General features: G+C 45.2%; 1 protein-coding gene across 2 annotated transcripts in view; it reads left to right on the top strand.

Moving 5' to 3' along the window:
- The first annotated feature begins 15,127 nt into the window (after positions 1–15,127).
- GOLIM4 (golgi integral membrane protein 4) overlaps positions 15,128–22,024 on the top strand; it is a 228,212-nt gene continuing 221,315 nt past the window's right edge. Inside the window, exon 1 of one of the 2 annotated variants that reach the window (XM_069213211.1) lies at positions 15,128–15,677. In XM_069213211.1, the coding sequence (XP_069069312.1) occupies positions 15,479–15,677 (199 nt within the window). In that variant the 5' untranslated portion in view covers positions 15,128–15,478. The remainder of the gene's footprint in view (positions 15,678–22,024) is intronic. The other variant, XM_069213210.1, reaches the window with a different exon arrangement.

Here is a 22,024-nt window from a genome sequence, read left to right on the forward strand (position 1 = left end):
GTGATTGATCAAGGTACATTCATGACTTTGCTACAGTGATTGCCCAATTTGCAGACTTAGCAAAGCAGAATGGCCCATTCCAGCGGTCTCCTTAATGTGATCACAGTTTAAAAGAAATAAAACATGCTATTGAGATTGCAATTGAAATGGCCTATTTAGACCCCAAGTTACATACTGAGATCACAGTCGATGGAAGCCTGATGTGGCTCAGGGGGAATCCTTGCTCAGCACAATGGCCAAAGACGCTTTGAGGCATATGTCAGTAGAAGCCTGTCTGAAACAGAACATGCATATGTTCAGCCAGGGAAGGAGAGCCTGCCTGTAGTGTGGGCCTGTGAAAATGTTCATGTTTTTATATGGGAAACGTTTCACTATCATCACATACCACCAGGCGTTGCTCGCTATCCTCGGAACCCCAAAAGCTATGATGCCCTCTGGCATTGAGAGGTGGGGGTTGCACCTACAAGAGTATGACGACGTGATTGTACACAAGACAGGGAACAGCAAATACCTTGCAGATTTCGTCTCACAAGTGCTGCTACATCGCCAAAGTTCGACATTTAAAGCAGCTGAAGAGTATGTCAACTTCATTGTGACATCCAGCACGCCAGAAGCTCTTTCCATTGAACAGATTATTGCTGTTACCGAAGACCTCATTCATAATGTAATCTTGGAAGACAAGCATTCAACCTTTTGCTGATGATGTTGAATTCCAAAAATTCAAAAATGTACAAGATGAGCTATCCTTCACCCAAGAAGGTATCATATTGAGAAGCTTGAGAATTGTCATAGATGACAGCCTGATGCAGCAAGTCATCGAGCTAGCAAATGAAAGACATTGTGGGATTGTAGCCACGAAAAGAGCCATAAGAGACCAAGTGTAGTTCCCTAGCCCAGAAGAATGAGTTGAGAGAGAGCTAAAAGCATGCCATCTTTGAAACTGTTTATCCCCCAAGGTGATGCAGCATCCATTAACAATGCTTGATCTTCCTGTGCATGCCTGGGAAAGAACTGCAGTTGATTTCTTTGGCCTCTAGAAAATGGACATCTTCTCATGGTAGTCACTGATGAATACTCACTTTTTCCTTTGGAGAAGACTTATCATCGACAACCCATGACAAGGTCATCGAGCAACTTGATTACATCTCTGCAGCATGGTATGTTGAAGAATTAAGGTGTCAGTTACAGAGCTCTGTATGTGGCATATTAATTTACATATTCCTGGGATGGGGAGAACACTACACTAACTTGGTGGGGGCTAGAAGAGAACAGAACTATATGAACACTGACAAACTGTTTTCAGCTGTGTCTAACAAGTTTAGCCCCACCAGGCATGGAGGTTTAATAATCTGTGGCCGGGTGAGTCACTCATTTGTACCAGCGCATCATAACCCTAAACAAGTCAAAAAGAAACGGAAAATGGAAATGGCAACATAAACTGGAAGAGACAGCCTTGAACTAAGATAAGAAGGCTTGAAGACACCACTACCCAAGTTTAAAAGGCACTCCATTTTTACCCATGTAAAAAGTGGCACCACGGAATGGCAGACCCCAAAAGAAGGAAGCGCTCGAAATGTCCCAGACTGCCTTTCAAATTCTGTCCTGTCTACTGAGATGGCATCTCTGGTAGGGACTGGAGGAGACACAAAGGATCATGGACTTTGGCTAGGCCCATGTCTGGGACAAAAGTGAGAAAAGACATCACTTCAATGTACATTCCTTACTGTTTCTAAAGTAAACTAGGGAATTTAGCTTGCCCAGTGCATAGTGCCATGGCTCATTTGAGTTCCCAAATTTCTGCAAGATATTTTCTATTCAAACCTGTCTGTGGCAGGTAAATGTTAAGCAAAAACTAACTAGGGGAGAAAACAGAAATTACACAAAATAGGAAAAACATTATTGAGAGTTTGCACAAGATTACACTCCTATTATAGAAGTTTCACCTACGACTAAACTAGAACTACCTGCCAAGACTAAGATCCAGCCAAGTAGGGGCAAGCAGGAGACCTGAATCAAAGCCTTCAACTTAGTTACTCAGGGGAACGAATATGCACCAAATGTAGAGATGTCCGATTAAACCAGAAAAAGGTGTCAGATATTGTTATCTTTGTGACCAGAGGAAAGGGTTGTACTTAATGTGAGTGTCCTGCATGTTTCCTTACATCCTCTTGGGGCACATACTGTTGGTAATCTGGAAGTGGGATGAAAGGGTGGATGGCCATCAAAACTGATGCCAGCTATCCACCAAACTTTTGTACCTTGACAGGAACCATTGTGATGGCCAGCCGTGATCTTTAAATTTGACAGACAGTAGTGCATCAGAATGGGTGAAGTAATAGCCCCACCATACTGACAGAGGGAGTACCATTTACCAAACTTCAAATCTAGGCACACTGTTAGACCTCTTTAAACATCTATCCCCCCTAATCTTTGCCTGCCTCCCCCCATTTTCTGACCTCATTTTTGCTGGTTTTAGGATTCTGTGCATTTTACCACTGCTAACCAGTGCTAAAGTGTTTGTGCTCTCTCCGCTAATTCATAGTAACATTGGCCTAACCTCAACTGGCATATTTATTTTACTTATAAGTCACTAGTAAAGTGCACTACATGTGCCCAGGGCCTGTAAATTAAATGCTACTATTGGGCCTGTAGCACTCATTGTTCCACCCACTCCATCAGCCCCTTAACCATAGTTCAGGCCTGCCACTGCAGAGCAGGTGTGTGCAGTTTAACTACCACTTCAACTTGGCATTTAAAACCCTCAAACTCCCCTTTTATTAAACATAGGTCTCTCCTAAGGTAGGCCCTAAGTAACCCAGAAGGCAAGGTGCTGTGTAAGTAAAAGGCAGGGCATGTACTTTTAAGTTTTCCATGTCCTGAAGTTAAAAACTCCCAACTTCGTTTTTCACTACTGTGCAGCTTACCTCTCTCATAGGTTAACATTGGGAATTCCTTATTAACCTATTAAGTTGTAATTCCTGATTGAGAAGGAGTGGCTATGTCATGTTTCATATCATTGGAATGGTAATGATAAATTCTATTTACTGGTAAGGTTGGATTTAACATTACTATTTTTAGAAACGTCACTTTTAGAAAGTGGAAATGTCTCTGCTGTTACAGCACTGTGTGCCTGCAGCCTGTCTCCAATACACATGTAGGGTAAGTGACAGCTACACTTTGTGCATTGCCTCTATGCAGCCACAAACACCGGAAGGTTAGGTGTGTCTGAGCACTCATTTGCACTCTGATGGCTCTGCCAGGGCAGGAAGGACGGGGGGTCTGACACGTACGCCTGAACAGGCAGTGTATGTCTCCACACAAAGGGCTGATTACCCCCTACTGATTGTTTGGAGCCAGGGATGGGATGAAAGGACATTGTGCACTTCAAAGACCCTTATTTGAAGTCATCCCTACTTCATAGGCACAACTGGGTATAAGTACTGTGTATCTGACCCCAACATTCAGTACACTTCTGGCCTTGGGAGGACTGCTGTGCTGCTCAAATGACTGCTATTCTGATGGACTCTTGCCTTGCTGAGCTACCCTGCTGCCTGTTGTTCCAATGCCAGAGCGAGAAGAACTGGACTTGCATCACTTGAACTCAAGAGTGACTCCAAAGGCTTGCTGGCTTGCCTCCTGCTTCTGAGGTCTGAGGGACACAAAAGACTTCAAAAAATCCTGCTACAGCCCATGATCTCTGCCAACTGTGAGTCCTATCTTGTCAAGTGGTGCCCCTTAAAGTGAGTTTTTGAGGCTGCTCCTGCAAAGAACTGTGCATTGACCTTGCTGCGGTGATCGAAACAGATGCATCACCTTCGTCACTTCACTACCGCATCGCTGCAGACAACAGCACGTCACAGCTGCAGAATTGTAGCACTGCATTGTCAACTGTATGATGCATCGTACCCTCTGCATTGCCCTAAATCGACGTGTTGCCTTGATCCTCCAGATCAACGCTGGTGCATCTCTTCACTGCTTTCTTGAGCGTGGACCCAGAACCGACACATCCGCATCATTGCGCCGATCGGCACCGATATACCCAAAGGACCAAGTTACTCTGCATGGGTCTTGTAGCCAACCTGCGCTCTACCGCAGTCAGCCTGAATGTTTGACTTTTGCCCGGTCTAGTGCAACCAGATAGCCCTGGTTGACACTTTCTGGTTCTAAGCACTACAGTTTTATTTATTCTTTAAAAATTCATAGCTCAAATTCTACTTCTTGGAATTTTGTTTTTTTGGTCTTGTTTTGTTTATTAAATTAAGCTCTGTCTTTCAAACCTGATGTGGATTACTTTTGTGAGGTGTTTTCACTGTTTTACTGTTTTAAGTGTTGCACAAATAATTTACATATTGCCTCTTAAGTTAAGCCTGACAGCTCTGTGACACAGTCCTAGAGGTTGAACACAGGTTAACTTTGGGTGTGTATCTGACTTACCCTGACTAGGATTGTGGCCATTTCACACACATAAAAATAGAACTACAATTTCACATCGACCAAGGGGCACAGAATAATGCAGAAGGCAACTCTCACTAATGTAGAAAACATAGAAAACGAGGTACTAGGGGGAATATATGAAATGTAACTTTTACACAGATTATCACCCATGTTAATCAAACTGATTTCGGAAAACAATGGCAACTAATCAAGCACTGGGCCACATGCAAGATTGAGTTCCTCTGTGTTCAGACAACTCTCTTTAAAAACCGGGTCGTACTGAATTAATTGAAATCTGTCGGGAAAGATGATGAAAAACTGTCACTGCCCCAGCAAATAAAGAGGCATGGTCACCTTACATAAAACGAGAAACACAGCAAAAGGCATGTTAAGTACACAATAACATGTGTCCACATTTACACACTAGATAAGAAAGAAAAAATGCAACTACAACAAGGTGATGTTTAGAGGCAACATTGTATGCCAAAAATTATTTTACAAAATAAACCAGCATGCTCCCAGCTCTTCAAGCAAGATAACTCTTCTCCCTTGAAGCATTAACAAAGTGTAATTAGAATACATAAAAACAAGAGTAAACTGGCTTGGCTCCCTCCAAGCAATAACAGTGGGTGCTAAAACAAAAAGCAAAAAGTAACAGTCCATCAGGATGGAGTAGTGCAGTCAAAATAATGGAGGTTCTTGGGGGAGGGGTGGAACTATATTTAAAAAACAGACTTGGTGTGGGGGAAGCAAAGGACAAGCTGGACTTAGGGTAAGAAATATGGAGGGCGAGTGGCAGGCTGCACACAAGGCAAAGATCAAGTAAACACATGTAATCTCAGGAGTGAGAAAAAGAAAAATAGAAGTTCTCAGAATGTGACTGCGGCGGTACAGGTAATCCAATCACAACAATGGTAAAGACGCTATACTTCAGGCAATTGAATGAAGAAGCAAGCAAATGAGAACAACAACAAATCGAATCCATCATAAGAAATGGATTGTCCCAAAAGCCCGCTGGTCACATTGGTATTATGCCCAATACGTCTTCTACAGGATACAACTGAAAGCTGTCTGCAGGTGAGATCTAAAAAGTTAACAAGTACTTCACACTAACACAATAAAATTATGCCAGAGCAAACACCCATTCGGATATCTGGTCATGTGAAAAAGGAATTCACAAATGAGGTACTGCAGTACTTTACAAACAACCGCTCACATCCTAAATTTAAAGCAATGCTCATGACCTCACCCTTAATGAAAGGGATGCAATTACAAATGTTGTAAATCATCTTACAGATGAGATTACATATCCATTACCGTTACTTCTGACAGAGGCGACTGTGAATGTGCTATCATTTATTGGTTTAATTATGTCTTGGTAGTGTATTACGTTTTTGCTCTTCTTTATTGTGGTCAACTTCTACAGTACACAGTTTTTGGTCTTGGGCAGTGGGGTTTGGTCACAGGGCCTATACTCCAGCAAAGCCCTACAGCAAACCCACTGCTGGCAGCCAACCCATGCTGCAAACTGCCTTTGGCCATATGCAGTGCAGATTAGCCACTGGGACTAAACTGCATCCAAACATCCACTTTTGGCCACTGCCAGTGAGTGGCCATTGGACAGGTGCAGCAACAGGGTAAACAATACTTTTTTCCCGGTTTGTTATTGGATTCATGGATTCGGTTTTAAAATTCAGAATCTTTGAGCCCCCATGGGTCTGTGGGACACCATGAGGGTTTATGATTCACAAGTCCAACTCTGAGTGCACAAGTCCCACTACACATTTTTCATATATCTATTTAATTGCTGGGTGGTTCCTTGGGGATACCTCCACAAGGACCTTGGGGTAAGGGTGTACACATCCAACCTTTTATGTTACTTTAATTTCGATCTCACCCAACATATTGGTCAATTATGGCCAGCCAATCAGAATACAGCAAATTCACAAATCTACTCCTGGTTCACTAATCTGCAATGCATCCAGGTGTGGGCCTATATTGTTTGAAGCGGTTTTGTGAATCCTCTGTGGGTTCATAAAACCACAGAGGATCTACAATTTGGCAGTACAGATATCTCTAAAATGTAACTAGTTCGTGCCTGGACTGATCATCTTTTTAAACATGAATTTCTCAAAAACTACTGAAAGCATTTACATCAAACCAAGCAAATGCACTTCCTTGAGTACATTTCTACCTTCAATCCATATTTGAAGTAATTCTGTTCAGCTGCTTTTTCAGAATTAAACAGCAAAAAATCATATGTGAACTCAAAGGGGAAATGGCATTTTTGTCAGCCACCCTTTTTCTTGCCACCACATGTTGAATCTGTATGAAACCTGCATTTAAAACCCAGAGTGGATGTAATTTGTTTTGGAAAGTTTCATGCTGATTCATTAAGTGGCACCAAGGTTATTAAGAAACACAAAATTCTCTTACTCACTATAACTACAATGATGCTATCACCATCAGTGTATGTATTAAACTGGTGGCGATAGCGTCAATGTAGTTATCGTTGAGCCAAAGCTGCTTGGGTTGAGCATGAAGTGGTTACATTATAGAGCTGTATCAAGCCTTAATTTGAAGATCCTCTGCAATTTGCAAATCCCACTTAAAAAATAATGGTACATTCTTGGACTAGGGAACTTTTCCTCCACCCATCTTTTGCAGATTCTAGAATACATCTGAGGAAACAGCCTTTTCCAACAACATTATTATGAATTATTTGTTGGGTAATTATTCTCATAGTTTGAAGTTAAGTGAGAAGCTACCACTTAGCAGGCTTCATTGCATCTCATTAGTATACAATTAGTAAATGGAACAGGAGTATAATAATCTGAAGTAAACAGGTTTATTCTTAGTCAGATATAAGAAAGCGTGATAACAGTTTAAGTGGTTTTATTGAGAAAACCAGAGGGATATTACCAATTAATAGGCATGGGGATCACTGATGGCTGGTTAAGCGTAATTGGCAAATGTAGAGTCTGAAATATGCTCTGAATGTATTTAAATGTTATTAATACATTTCTTAAACATTTAAAGTGGTCCTCTGGGGTTCTTATTGGTAAAGCTGCATCCTGGTCCCATTCTAGGTAAATGTACTTATGAGCAGTTGCTCCAGTCAACCCACTCTTATTGTAGAAGCAATGTGCATGTATACAGGATCACAGACTGTCTCTTTCCTAAATTAAACTCTATGGTGGTGTGCCTACATTATATGAGCCACTGGAGTTTGTGTTTTGGGGTAATGTTTTATGGTTGCAGTACCATACTGTGAATACACACGAAAGAATAATCATAGTCTTCGCTCTAGTATTCAAACTTTACAAGGATGAAAGATTGATATATGCTTTCTGTTAGTCAAGTGCCATTGGACGAATTTCGTATGACCTTAAAGGAACATTAGCTCTCAAAGTAACTGTTTAATTTAACTTAGTGTTGAGTAAATACATTCACAGCTTTGGTTCCAAGTGCAAAGTGTATTTAAGATGGATATAGCCTGATCCTCCTTCCCAGCTCCATCTCTCTCAGAGGCTCAAAAGCATCTGTGGTAACATTATCAGAACTCTAACAGTACAGAACTCATCTATCATTTCTACTGCATGATGGTCATGCTGGACCAAAGTACAAAACATTTAAAGCTCAACACAACACTTAGAAGCTTTCTACTGAACAATATTTGTTTAAAAATTGGCAAATGTATATTGTAAGTCATGACATTGAATATAATGCTGTGGTTACAGGTCAAAACAATACTAAACGTGTTCAACTGTTTTCACTTCACAAGACTAAGTTTATACAAAACACTAGACTAGATGTCCCAGGTGATACATTGTAAAGAAGGTGTCTTTAAAACAACTGGATCACAGTACACCTGTATCAATCCTCACTTAACCAGTGTAGAGAAGAGCCAAAGGTGCACTCTGCCTTATCAACCCTCAAGAACAGGGTTATCGACATTCTTGGATAAAGGAGGCAAGCAAGCTCTTCTGAGGAGGATTGCAATGACTTGCTTCACTTGCTTGGTACCATAAGAGATTAGATTCAAGGTGGGGGATATTTTAATTTTCTGGCTGCTTCCTTGCTTAGGAATGTATGCAGTTCATTGACCAAGTTGAACCCATGTTTGTATAGTCCCTATTTATAAATCCAGAAACTTTCTTTTTCTCTCAATAATTCTTCTCTAGCTCTTCCTTTTCCTTCTTTCTTGGTGCTGTTGATAGGTAAAACTTTTATTCTGAAAGCTCTCAACTGGTCATCCCATCTTTCTTTCACAGGTCTGACTGTAGAACATATGCACATCTTGTTATAGGGGCATTTGATCATAGACACACAAAAAGTAGAATTACAGTTTGAGAATTCATTAATGTGGTATTATATGTTGCCTGTGGCATATTTGAAAGAACACTGTCTCTCATTCACAAAAAGACAAAATATGCAGTTCCCATATAAAAAAAACCTTGCAAGTGAGAGATCACACCTAATCTTTGTGGAGTTTTTTTTATGAATATTTAATTGTATGCCTTTGACACATGATATTTGTGAGAATGCCCACGATCCCACTCTCACACACACCTTTTAAAAAATTATTGTTTTGGGGAGATATAGTTAGAAACATCTGATAGAGACTTCTAGTTGCAGATTCCTTACCTTAGAATTCCCCCCAGGAGTCAGACTGGATTCAGAGATTTTTATTCAAGCAGTATCCTTGTGCGCCGTCAGGTAGGGTCGGCCAACTCTGCGTTTGTTGTTGACATTGTGGCCGTATACAAGAGCCACCCTGGTATGCCGACGTCAGTTCTTTTCTTTCTGCACCAGCCTACATGCAAATCCGTAGACGAGCTTCCCTCAGTCACTTTTTGACCGACTTTTCAACTCTTTTTGACTTCTTGGTGCGTCAAGATGTCTTCCCACAAGACCGGATTCAAGCTGTGTGACTCCTGTCACTGCATTATGTTGGTGATGGATCCGCACCTTGTGTGCGTGTGGTGTCTGGAGCGGGACCATGCCCTGAAGTCGTGCTGCGACTGCTAGGCCGTGAACCTAAAGGCTATGAGGGAGCGGTCACTAAAGCTCATGGCGGCCCGGTGGTTGGCTCTGCATTGCTCCCGGTCTCACTAGAGAGGAAGGTCATGAGACCGTTTGTGGAGCCATCACCACTCGTCCTCATCACACTCCAAGTCCTCTGGTCACAAAAAAGAAGAAGTTGAAAAAGAACATGCATTCTTTGACTTCACCCTGTCTTTTGGCCAATGCAATGTAGGAGGAGCATCGTATTTCTAGGCCTCCATCCATGGAGCCTGCTTCTGAGTCAGCTCCGTGCCCCCCCCAAGTTTCTGGGAGCCGGGGCCACCCCTTCCGAACTCAGGTAGTTATATGAGGCCATGCACCTCATATTTGGGCAGACCGACCCTCTAGTGACACCCAGTAGGGTCAGAGGTGGCCCCGTCCGGTTCCAAGCCAGCGGCTTTGGCCTCTGCTCCGGAGGGCAACCCAGGATCCGTTTCTGGATCCGACCCGATGCTGATTGTGCCATTGTGACCTTCCCCGGTGTAGAAGTTGATGCTTCTGATGTGGGTTGGGCCCATAATTTATAGTGATCCCAACTTATTCCCAACTCAGACCAGGAGGCGGAACGCCGCCACTCAACGCTGATTCTGACTTCGACAGGGACATCATTCCCTAGATTGGATCCTGACCCTTATACTTATGGGTATGGGTATGGTGAAAGTATGGAGAGGTCGCTGGACCCTCTAGAATACCAGCTTGAACACCCTTACATGGACTGGGCTCAGGAATCGGGTTAAGCTAGTGGATTGGATGCCTTCCCTGACTCTGGCATGCTTTCTCCCCCTAATGTGGCTAAGGAGCAGGGAGCCTCATACTCAATGGTGTTGCGAAGGGGGGGCGAGGTCCTGGTCCTCAAGTTGCCTTCATTTGCAGTCAGAACTAACCTCCTGAATGAGGTGCTTCAGCCCGGGCCTTCCACATCAAAACCTGTAGTGCCCTTCAATGAGGCCCTCAATGATGTCCTGCTGGGGACATGGTCTAAACCCAGCACAGAGACACCTGTCAACAGAACAATTGCCCGAAGCCATAGGCCTGCGCCTTATGACCCTAAGTTCCTGACCCAACACCCCACACCTGAGAGCATAGTCATTCAGGCTTCTTCCTCTTCTGGCGCATTCCCTTCTGCACCCCGAGACAGGGAATCAAAAAGACTGGACCAACTTGGGAAGAAAATGTTCTCTTCCGCCAGTCTGGCATTGCAGTCCATGAATACTGCATGCCTTTAGGGCCACTATACCCATTTATGGCATACGGTCACACAGGTGCTGCCACAGGTCCCGAAGGAGGCCCAGGCCATTCTCTCGCAAGCTGTTGGTGATGGGAGAGACGCAGCCAAGTGCATGATTCAATGTGGACTGTACACCACCGACTCACTTGGCAGATCGGTTGCATAAACCGTGGCCCTTTGGTGCCACACTTGGTTGAGGACGTCTGGTTTTTCGGGGGGTGTCCAACAATCGCTTATGGACATGCCCTTCAATGGCACCCATCTCTTCGGAGACAAAGCAGACAGCGCTTGAGCTCTTTAAGGAGTCCCGGGATTTGGCTTGGTCCCTTGGCCTTGCAGCTGCTTCTTGCCCCCCTCATTACGCTTTTCACCCCTTTTCTGGCTATGGAAGGGGCACCCAACTGGGTCCATTTCCCTCCAGACACCGTGCCATGCATGCAGCCCAGCCTCTGCATGGCCGAGAACATGGGATCCAATGTCCCTGTGGATCAGGAAGCCAGCAGTCTGCATAGTACCACCTCCCTGCCCACTGCAGCCTCCAAACCTTCCAAGTCCATCGCTCAGTCACAGACCAGTTGGTGGCAGGTTTCGCCATCACCTGCCCCACTGGGAATCCATCACGATGGACAGGTGGGTTTTGCAAATCATCCGGAGGGGCTACTACCTCCCCTTCAAGACTGCCCCTCTTGCCTTGCCACCATCTTACGATCGGATGGCGGAGGATCACTTGGTACTTCTACGCAAGGAGGTTACAGCTCTCTTGGCCAAGGGAACCATAGAGAGGGTCTCTGTGCCAGAAGTAGGTTGTGATTGTTATTCCTGCTACTTTCTGGTGCCCAAAAAGGACAAGGGCCTTTATCCTATCCTAGACCTCCGGGCCCTCAATCTCTTCCTCAGGAAGAAGAAGTTCAAAATGGTCAGTCTTGCTCAGGTCCTTTCTGCCCTGAACCCTGGAGACTGGATGGTAGTGTTGGACCTGCAGGATGCCTATTTCCATATCCCTGTCCTGCCTGCCCACAAATGTTACTTGAGGTTCGTGCTTATCCTCCCGAGAGGCGAGTCCACGACATTCAGGCTACAATACCAATGTTTCAGACTCTATCCTGGGTTACGGTGAGAATGACTTTGAGGCTGATGGGCCTCATGGCCTCCGGCATCCTGCTAGTCACGTATGCCAGATGGCATATGTGGGCATTGCAGTGGTAACTCAAGTTCCAGTGGGCGCAGCATTATGGGAATCTCTACAACATGGTCCAGATCTCCGAGGCAACTGCGAAAGATCTGCAGAGGTGGTTAAAAAACTGAGATTGGCTCATAGACACATCACTCTCCCTTCCCCAACTAGATCAGACACTGGTGACAGAGGCTTCACTCCTGGGATTGTGCAGCCACATGGGAGAGGTGGAGGTTAGAGGCATCTTTTTTCCGGCAGATTACGGGCTTCACCCCAACCTTCTGGAGCTCAATACGATCTGGTTTGCCCTTAAAATATTCCTTCCCTCGCTCCAAGGGAAGGTGGTGCAGGTGTTCACGAACAAAACCACCGCCATATGGTACTGCAACATACAAGACGTGGTGAAGTCATTGACCGTTTGTCAAGAGGCCCTGTGTCTCTGAACATGGGTGGAAAATCAGGGCATATCCTTGGTGGTTCAACATCTGGTGGGCTCTCTAAACGTCAGAGCAGACAAACTCAGCCATCAATGCACAGTGGGTCACGAATGGCATTTTCGCCCAGAGGTGGTGCAAGGTCTCTTTCAGCAGTGGGGAGAGCCTTGGTTAAACCTGTTCACACATGCGAAGAACGCGCAATGTCAGCTGTTTTGAAAGTTGGAGTTTCCAAGGCGTCACTCGCCCGGCAACGCTTTTCATCTCAAGTGTAACTCAGGCCTCCTGTATGCCTTTCCACCAATACCACTTTTGCCCAGAGTTCTCAGGATGATCAAGAACGACCAGGGCTAAGTAATTTTTGTGGCTCTACACTGGCCATGGAAAGTATGGTGTCCCGAGCTTCTGTGCATCGTCATCAATCCTCCACTCAGACTGCCTCTTTGGAAGGATCTTCTGTCGTAGCAGCAGGGGAGGGTTCTCCACCCAAACCTGCCCAGTCTCCGTCTTCTTGCGTGGAGATTGAGCGGCGGCAGTTGACAGCTTTTGACCTTCTGCCCAAAGTCTGTGATGGTATCTTGGCAGCCAGGCGTTCCTCCACCAAAACGGTCTTCGCCTGTTGGTGGCATATATTTATGGCATGGTTTACCAACAAAACCGTTGATCCCCTTTCTGCACTTCTGCTGAGGACCTCTTGTTTATTTTCCCTCTTGCCCAGCAGGGCCCTGCTTTGGGCACCCTTAAAGGCTATCTGTCTGCAATCTCTGCTTTCCTCAGACTTCTTGATCAATCCTTCTTTTAAATCTCCCATAGAGGCGCAATTCCTTAAAGGTCTTACTCACATGTTCCCACCTACCCTGTTCATTATGCCCCAGTGGGATCTGAACCTGGTACTTACTTTTCCTTATGTGTGCTCCTTTTGAGCCTCTTCATAATTGTCCTCTACGCATTAAAAACAGCCTTCCTTGTGGCCATCACCACTGCACGGGCAGTGAGTGAGCTACAAGCCCTTTCTTCAAAGCCACCCTTCATCTCTGTCCATCCTACCAAGTGGTGCTTTGTACTAGGGCCTCTTTTTTACTTGAAGTGGTCACACCCTTTCATGTAAGCCAATCCATCATCCTGCCTACTTTTAATCTGTCCCACGTCCTTCTCGTGAGGAGAGACTCCACTGCCTGGATCCAAAAAGAGTGTTGGCTGTCTACCTCAATCGTACCAAAGACTTCCGGGTGGATGATCAACTCTTTGTGGGTTATGTGAGTGCGAAGAAAGGATGGGCGGTGCAGAAGAGAACCATCTTAAGATCAGTTGTTGTTTGCATCAAACTGTGCTACACTTTGGCTAAGGAATAATCGCTTGAGGGTTTGCATGCTCACTCCACCAGAGCTACAGCTGTAACCACTGCGTTAGAATGCGGAGTTCCAATCCTGGGCATCTGCCAGGCAGCAACGTGGGCATCGCTGCACACATTCACCAAACAGTGAAGTCAGCAGGAGTGGCTATTTTGGCCATTCGGTCCTGCAGGACTTCGTAGTTTGACCTTGGTTCTCAGACCCACCTCTGGAATGGTATCGTCTGGATACCTATTCTAAGGTAAGGAATCTGCAACTAGAAGTCTCTATCAGATGAACAAGTTACTTACCTTCGGTAACGACATATTCTAGTTGCAGATTCCGAACCACTGATCGTCCCCGCTCTGTAAACTGACTTCTAGGGACAGGGACTCCCTTTCACGGCCCTAGTTTTGGTGCACCAATCTCATTGTTCTTCATGGCTCTTCTGGTGTGGAAAGTTGTGAAAAGAAACCCATGTCAATGTGCTGGGATAGCGCCTATAGACGATCACAAAGTCATCACGGCGAGCACAATGGCAACGATGGACGCGGAGTCAAACAAAGCCATCTGATGGCGCACAATGGTACTGCTCGAAGAAAAATCTATGGATCGGGTCTGATGCGGGGGGGGAATTCTAAGGTAAGGAATCTGCAACTAGGATATGCCTCTGCCAGATAATTTGATACTGAAGGTAAATAACTTGCTCATTAAGTCGGTTATAAGTAGGTGCTAGAACTCCGCCTCCACCTAGATTAGGTACTCACCCACACAAGCAAGTGGTAGCAATGCTATTTACAGTGCATAAAATAGATACATAAAAGTGCAAGTACTGTCTCCAGGTACTAATTTGCTAATGGAAAGTGATAATTGAAGTTATAAATATTGCAAAATTGCTAAGTGAAGACATACTGCATCTTTCAGATGAAAGACGTGCAGATGCTCAGGACACGCTCAGGCGGCATCTCGAGCTCCTCTACAGATTATTAGGATCTTTCCGGTTGAGGGTAGTGCGCTGCTCTGTGAACCACAATTCCCGCGCTGTATCTCCGAGGTGCTCCCGTCTGAAGTCCTTGTACAAACCATATAGATGTGCAATAGGAATGATGTACCGTTTTGTAATTCTTGGCTTTTAGTAACTATATTTGATCATTTTTTAACCCTCTGTAACTACCCAAGTCTACTGTAAAGCGCTCTAGCGCCATAGGGTAATTCCTGCGCTATACAATTAAATAAACAAACAAATCAACCGCTACTTCGTATCACACATGCCGCTGGAAGCGGTGGTCTCCCAACTCCACGTTTTCCAGGATAGACATCCGCTCGGAGCAACTCCAAAGCCTGAGCTAAGCGCCGGCTGATCGGGCGCTGACGGGCAGCGCCAGGATCCAATGTCAGACAGCCTTTGCCCCGGGAGGGCGGGACTCTCCCTGGAGCCGGCCCAACCGGCGCCGGCCGGGGGGGCACTTCCTCCAGGACCGCAACCATTGGAGGTGACACGTAAGTGAGAACCGGGGAAGGTATCTGCAGGACGGGCCTGGCGCGACTGGGAGGCGCCCGCGGGACATGCCTCCGGTCTTTGTGTACACTGTGGCCGCGGGGCGGCGCTGCTGAGCCGGGAGGCGGCCCTGGAGGAGCATGCATCTAGAGGTCGGAAGCCTTCTGGTCTGAGGCTCGGTGCTGAACTTCCCGGACACCGACGGTCCGTCTCGGGATAGCAACAGTTGCAGCTCTCGCTGGCCGTGCCATGACCCCGGGGCGGCCAGGGGCAGAGCTCGTCTGAGCCGTGCAGCCGCCCGCGGCCAGCCTTATGAGAGAGACGATGGGGAACGGGTTCTGCTCCCGCAGGCAGCGCAGGGTCTTCCAGGTCCTGCTGCTGCTCACCGTGGCGATGGGCTTCATCTACGGGGCCATGCTATACGACGACTTTCGAAACCAGCTGAAGAAGGCGGAGGCGGTGGCTGCCAAGTACCAGCAGCACCAGGAGTCCCTGTCTGCACAGCTGCAAGGTTGGTATCACTGCTGCTTCTGGGCATTCCCCGCACAGACTGCTGGCTCGTGCATCTCTTCACGGGTTGTTGCCTGCCTGGATCTGTTTGTGGGCTTGTGTGTTTTTCCACATTAGTATACGTGCTAACGTGCATGAGTTCCATCCTGGATTCCAGCAGGAAATGGGGACCAAACATCCATCATTGTTTTATTATTTTAAATGTTGCTTATTGAACATTGCTTGTCCAGATATTCATCATGGGTTATAATTTCTCCCTTGAGTCTTCTTCCTAAGTGTTAGCAAATGAGTGCATGTCGCTAACTGCAGTTTTAATATTAGTGAGTGCATGTGAGCAGAGTACTTTTCACGAGGGTAACAACTAGGTGTAAAGCAGAAGTAGCTTTAGCGCACTTAAGACAGCTCGGTAGCTTCGTGCGCGTGCTGCAGCTGGCTGTAAGCCTGTGTCCGCCCCTTGTTTGCTTCCATGACAACCTGACTCGGTCTTTCTCAAAGCCCCCAGCTCCCCCACAAGATAAACTCGTGCCATGCAGTTTTTATAGTTCATGGTGGTACAGCGCCGTGAAGCCTCGGTACTGTTAGCGAGTGCTACATAAAGCACGCTGGTTTTGTTGTTATTTCAAATGTGCCAAGCCTTCGGAGAACCTTGGAAGATTAATTTACCTTGCTTGCGTGCAGAATTTGCACTGCTCTGCGTAAAGGGCCATAATAAGTTTATGTTCTCCTGGCCCATTGGGTACCTGGCCATGAAACAGACCCAGCATTGTTATCACCCCCTCCTCTGTGCGACATGGGGGCGCAGCCGGGCGGGTCTGTGTGAGTTCTCAATACGTGCCATGTCCCCGGGGCCCGAAGGGTGTAAGGCACCCTGGCAAGTGAATAGACAGGCGGCGGCTCTCCCTTCTCTACTTGTGGCTGCAGGCGAGGGAAAGGCTGTACTCATGAATGAAAAGACACCGCCAGATGGGAAAGTACCGGCCCAGAGGCTTAGTAAATACCAGGACTTTCCTCCTCACACACTACGTTCTCCAGCAGACTTGCCTCGATAGCTTGAGTCCACACTGGTTTTCTAAGTGACAACTGATGTACTTTAACGCCCTGTGATTTATAGCTCAGCCTCTTTGCTGTATTAAATGCTCCTGACAACTTCATCATGGGCTACAGTTCAAACAGTTGCATTATGTGCATATTTATCTGGAAGTACTTTCTGGAACGCCCCCCGTTAACTCCTAATGTTTACCAACTGTCTGCAGCCCTGCAGCGTGTGGGAGGGTACACGGCGGCCCCCGCTGCTTTCCAGTGTGGAATGTGTGGCTTGTGTGAGCAAGTATTTTGGTTTGAAGCTAGCTCACTTCCGACGTTGCTGTCCCAGCCATGGGTGTTTGTTTAAATCATCTATTCCCATCAAACATAGTCCACTTGGAGCTGAGCTCTGTTTACTGTTCAGAACTGCCTGCAGTATGGGGCTTCGTGGCTCTTTGCAAAATGGCCCATGTTTACAAGGGGCAGTAAACCGAGCCCCGATTGCCATGACAGGAGGGTTTAATTATTTTTTCAAAGTGCAGTTTCAATTTTTGTAGAGTGTAAACAAAAATTAAATTGTTCTGCGCACTTCATAGTCTTAACAAAACTATATTTCGGAACGTTAGGCAAAAGCTAAAAGATTACTGACAAATTAATGTAATTTATCAGGAATATAGACTTTGAATTGAATGTCCGGAGAGGATGCTTGTTGACAATGGAAAAGAATTGTGGAACGCATTATGTACCTCATTAAGACTTTTTGTGTGGGGGGTGTAAATATAGAATCAGTAGACGGTGACGATTTGCTGATGGGTGGAGAATTTTCTGACGTCCTGCACGTGGGTGAGTGTTACGTGGGATGTATGCAAGTGATTCTTTCTGGCTTTCTGCCTTGTATTCGAACGACTAATTGGTTATACGCGTACATGCAAGCCTAGCAGTTGTTAGGTGGAGGTCTGTAAAGGAGTAGAAGGTTACAGGAGGAAGTTGGAGTAGGGTAGCATCTGGTGAGGAGGGCTTCACAACCTTGTATGGAAATGTTGTCTGTTTTACTGAGCTTTATTGCCTGTTCACCTGTAATAGCTAGTCCACCTCCTCTCTTGCCTATATGCTTTTGTGTGATGGTTTGACAGCCCGGAGGAAGAGCTTCGTGCAACACTGGGGCCATGTCATCTCCCAACCATGATTCTGTTATGAATAGTAAGCCAGGTTGTGTCTGTGAGCAGGTCGTAGATGTGGTGTTTGTTTTTTTAGAGTGATCAAGCATTTATGAGCTGAAGTTTAGACAAGGTGTGTTAGTGGCAGTGTTGTTTTGTTTAGGAGAAGGGTAAGCATTATAATTTGAGCTTGAAGCAGGTGTGTTAGTTGTGATAACTGTGTAAGGCTCACAATAGTCTTTTTTTTCAATATAGTGTTCCTCTTCCAGCAGGTTAAGGAGGCATTTTGTTGGGTCTGTCTGTGTGTGTGGGTGGTGGATTTGATGGCTGAGAGAGACATGAAGAGAGTACTTTTTTTTGTAGGGTAGTCTTATTATGTAATAGACAAGGGGATGCGAGTTTGTTAAGAGTGGCATGTTGTTTATTTTGTTTGCGTCTGTTTAGTGTGGATGGAGTACGGGTTAGAGGTGGTGGAGGATCATGTGGATCATGATGTAAGGCTCTAAATTGTGCAATGGAGGAGAGGCTGGTGAATGAAAGTTGCTGGGTTGGGGTGCTTGTGGTAGGTGTTTGTGAAGGGTGAGAATGTAGGGGTAAAGATAGGATGTGACTTGTATTCTTTGTGTAATCCTGTCAGTGGGAGTGGGTGTGACGATAAGTTTAATGAAAGTTTGTGTTTATTTGATGTGCTGATGTGTGTGTGGTCTGTATTGTTTTTGTGGAATAGTGAGAGGGGATATTGATGTAGTTGTTTTCGGGGAGGGATCTGTATGTGAGTTAGTGCTGGTGAGTGGAATTAGAGTGTTACAGGGGTTGTTGATGTGCTTTGGAGATAAATGTATGAGGATGGAGGTGTGTCAGGGGAGTTTGTGTTAGTTGTGATGACTGGAAGAGGTACTATATGTGGTGGAGTGTGGGGATTGTATGGTTGTGTGTAATTGGTGAAGAGAGGGGAAGGGTGTTTGTAGATGGTGTGTTGGAAGGCTGGGTTTGAGCATTGTTATGATGAAAGGTGGTCTATGTGGAGCGGATAGTGTTGTTGGTTTGTATGAACAGGGAGTGTGTATCTGGAAGGCTGAAAGAAATTTATAGTGTGGTTTTGTGTTGTGTGAGTGATAGCAGGTTGTGTTAGTGGGAGTGGACAGAGTAGTGTTTGTTGTGAGAATGCAGGTGTTTGTCTGTTGCAGTTGTGATGGATATGTGTATATGTGTTGTATAACAGGATGATGGGACATTGCAATCTGTGTGCGGTAAGTTTGTGATGCATGAGTTGGATGTCTTTGCAGATAATGTGTTTGCATTTGGATGGATGTGTAGGGAGTGAAATCATTTCTAGTTAATTGAGAATTGGGCAGCATTTCGGGCACTACTCCCAAGCAGGCCCAAACAGGCAACCAGCCTTGTCCTCTCTGCCCTTAGCCACAATGCCCGGGCTGAGACGCCCTGAGTCCTAGGCTTAAATAGCCCTACTAGCTAGTAGAAACCTAGTCCCAACCCTAACTAATCAGATTTGTAACCCCAATTCTAACAACTAATGGGAGACCCAGCCCTAATCACCAATCATCTCCCTAATCGTGCCAACCAATCACAACACTAGCCCTAGAACCAGCAACTAATCAGAATCTCAGCCCTAACAACCAATCACAGCCCCAGCCCTAGTCCTTAAACCAATGGAAAGACCAGCCCCCCAAAAACCTATCACAAAAACATATGCAACAACCAATAGGAACTTCTATAAGGGGCAAGTTAACGGAAGTCCAGACCCTGTGGGCAGGGAGGAGGCAGCTACTGCTCTATTCAAAATTTTCCTTGGATACAGACAGGCTGAATCCACACTTCCAAGATAGCAGAGTCTACTTTCCAGGTAAGAGAGAGATTGTTTAAAACAAACACTGAAACACTGCTTGTCGCGCACTCTGAAATGTGGCTTTTTTACGGCAAAAAACAGGGGAAGCAGACAGTTTCTAAACACAATTTAAATCACAGAAACAGATTAAGCAGTCTCCTAAACACACTCTGCAAGATGAATGTAGCCTTGTTACTTAGAAAAGGGGTGGGGTTATGAAATCTTGTGCCACAAACTGGAAAGGAAATTTACACAGTCCACTTTAAAAGGTCAAGATGCCTGAAACACAGAGCGTCTACAGTAAAACAGGCACGGGTAGCTGAAAAAAACACTTTTAAACAAATACTATTTTCCCAGAAAAGTGTATGTAACCCACACACACTGCACACCATTTCATTGTAGGTCAAGGGTGAGTTAAGCCACATCAGTGGAACTTTAAATGAGTGAGCCCTACAACTCATGATATGCTGCCACCGCCACATTTGTGCTGGTTAACTTCTGGCAAGGCAGTAACCTTTACACCAAAATCTGGGTAGTGCTTTGGGTGCCCCTCCCACTCCAAAAAGATAATAATCCATGTGATTGGTTTATGTCATGGTGTACATGCATGATTCATGTTCACTAATGACTTCAAATATTAGCATCCGTGATCCAGAAATCGTTACAGTTGGTTCACATAAGGGAGGGGCACACTCCGTCACTATCTGAGGGACTTTTCTGGCCCAACACAGGCTATTCATTCCGCACAGATTTGTGCTGTGGTGTTTAAGCCATGGATGGTGTTGTCATCATTTGAAGAATCATGAGTACAGTAGATTAATTGATTGGAGTTGCATTCTCACGCAGTTGTTTGAGAGCAAGAACATAACACATCTGAAGGAATATACAAACTATCAGAGCTGCTTATACCAAATTGCCATTTACATTGTTTGGTTACTTTGTGGGACTGGTTGGCCTCCATGGTTTTGGTGCAGTTAGGATGTGCTGATTGGCTGGTCATAATGTGCATTGGACGATCGGTTGTGATAACAATTCAGAAAGGAAGCAGTGCGATGTTACATAAACAGCCTTGACGGGCAGCATTAGGAGTTTTTGAATGGCCTTTTCTAAGTAGAAAGGGAATCAGTTGGTTAACAATAGTGTGAAGTATAGGTGTTTCTTCTGAAATTGCACTGCATTCCAACTATAAAGTTTGTGTTTGCCTAGGGGAACTAAGACAACCAAGGAAGCCCTCTAAACAGTCATTTACCCTACTCCAGCTTACTGATAACAAATGAGTTAATCCATGTTTTGGCTCCACAGACAGGTATATCAAGACAGATTTTGCACATATTTAGAATTTGATAGCTTGTTGCTGTGGTGCTGATGGAATACTCCTTGTAGGGGCTAAAACGAAAACTCTCCGGTTTCTTCTGACATGGCAATACATTTGAATGTCTAGAGAAAAAGTAGATACAAAATGGAATAGAGTTGGCCAAGGAGGGAGATGGGGAACTAAAGAACCAGGAGTAGTGTATGAGAGAGCATATGGCCATCCAATTGTGAATAGAAGGTGTGAGAGTTTCAAAACAGAAGGTTTGGCTTACCTCGTCACATAAGTGGTAAGAAAACCCAGAAGAGGATGTCTCTAAGGGAAGAGATGTGGAGGGAGAAAAATTGATTCTGGACAGACCCTTTGGAAACTCCTAACAGGTTTTGCATGGCAAGATGACCTGAAGAATTGAGACACAAAAGAAAACAACCAGTCTGAAAGGAGGGAGAAAAAACAGTTGAGCACTGAGCCAGTAATGCAAGAGGACTTAGGATGAAAAATAAGGCATGGTTGCCAGTGAAAAAAGCTGCAATATATCAAGAAGTATGAGGACGAATGAAAGATATGGTGCGAGGAGATGAAATGTAGCTACGTGTTTGTTGCTTGGTTGATTTCGACAGAGAGCTAGTAAGACTGATTGGAAGGGGTCGAGCATATTGTTAGATTTGAGATACACAGTGCTGTGATTTAAGATGAGTAGTTCAAAGCAATGAGGCAAAACCCTCTAACCCTTTTGACCAGGGCAATAACGAACGAGACTCCTCCATGCTAACTAGTTACGCGACGCCAACTCACATGAACTTAAGAAGGATGCCACAATTTGGAAATACAGAATTTATCAGGGCTTCACCTGCATCTTTAATAATAATTGATAATGTACAAGACACTGACCAGAAGACCATAACTAATTACTGGTATCTCTAGGTGCTACCGAAAGAAATATCCCCAGTCCTGATGATGACCCTCTATTGATTTACGTCTTGTAATGGGGTCGAAGCGTCGACATGAGA

This window comes from Pleurodeles waltl, chromosome 11 (genome assembly GCF_031143425.1).
Source record: "Pleurodeles waltl isolate 20211129_DDA chromosome 11, aPleWal1.hap1.20221129, whole genome shotgun sequence".
NCBI lineage: Eukaryota > Metazoa > Chordata > Amphibia > Caudata > Salamandridae > Pleurodeles > Pleurodeles waltl.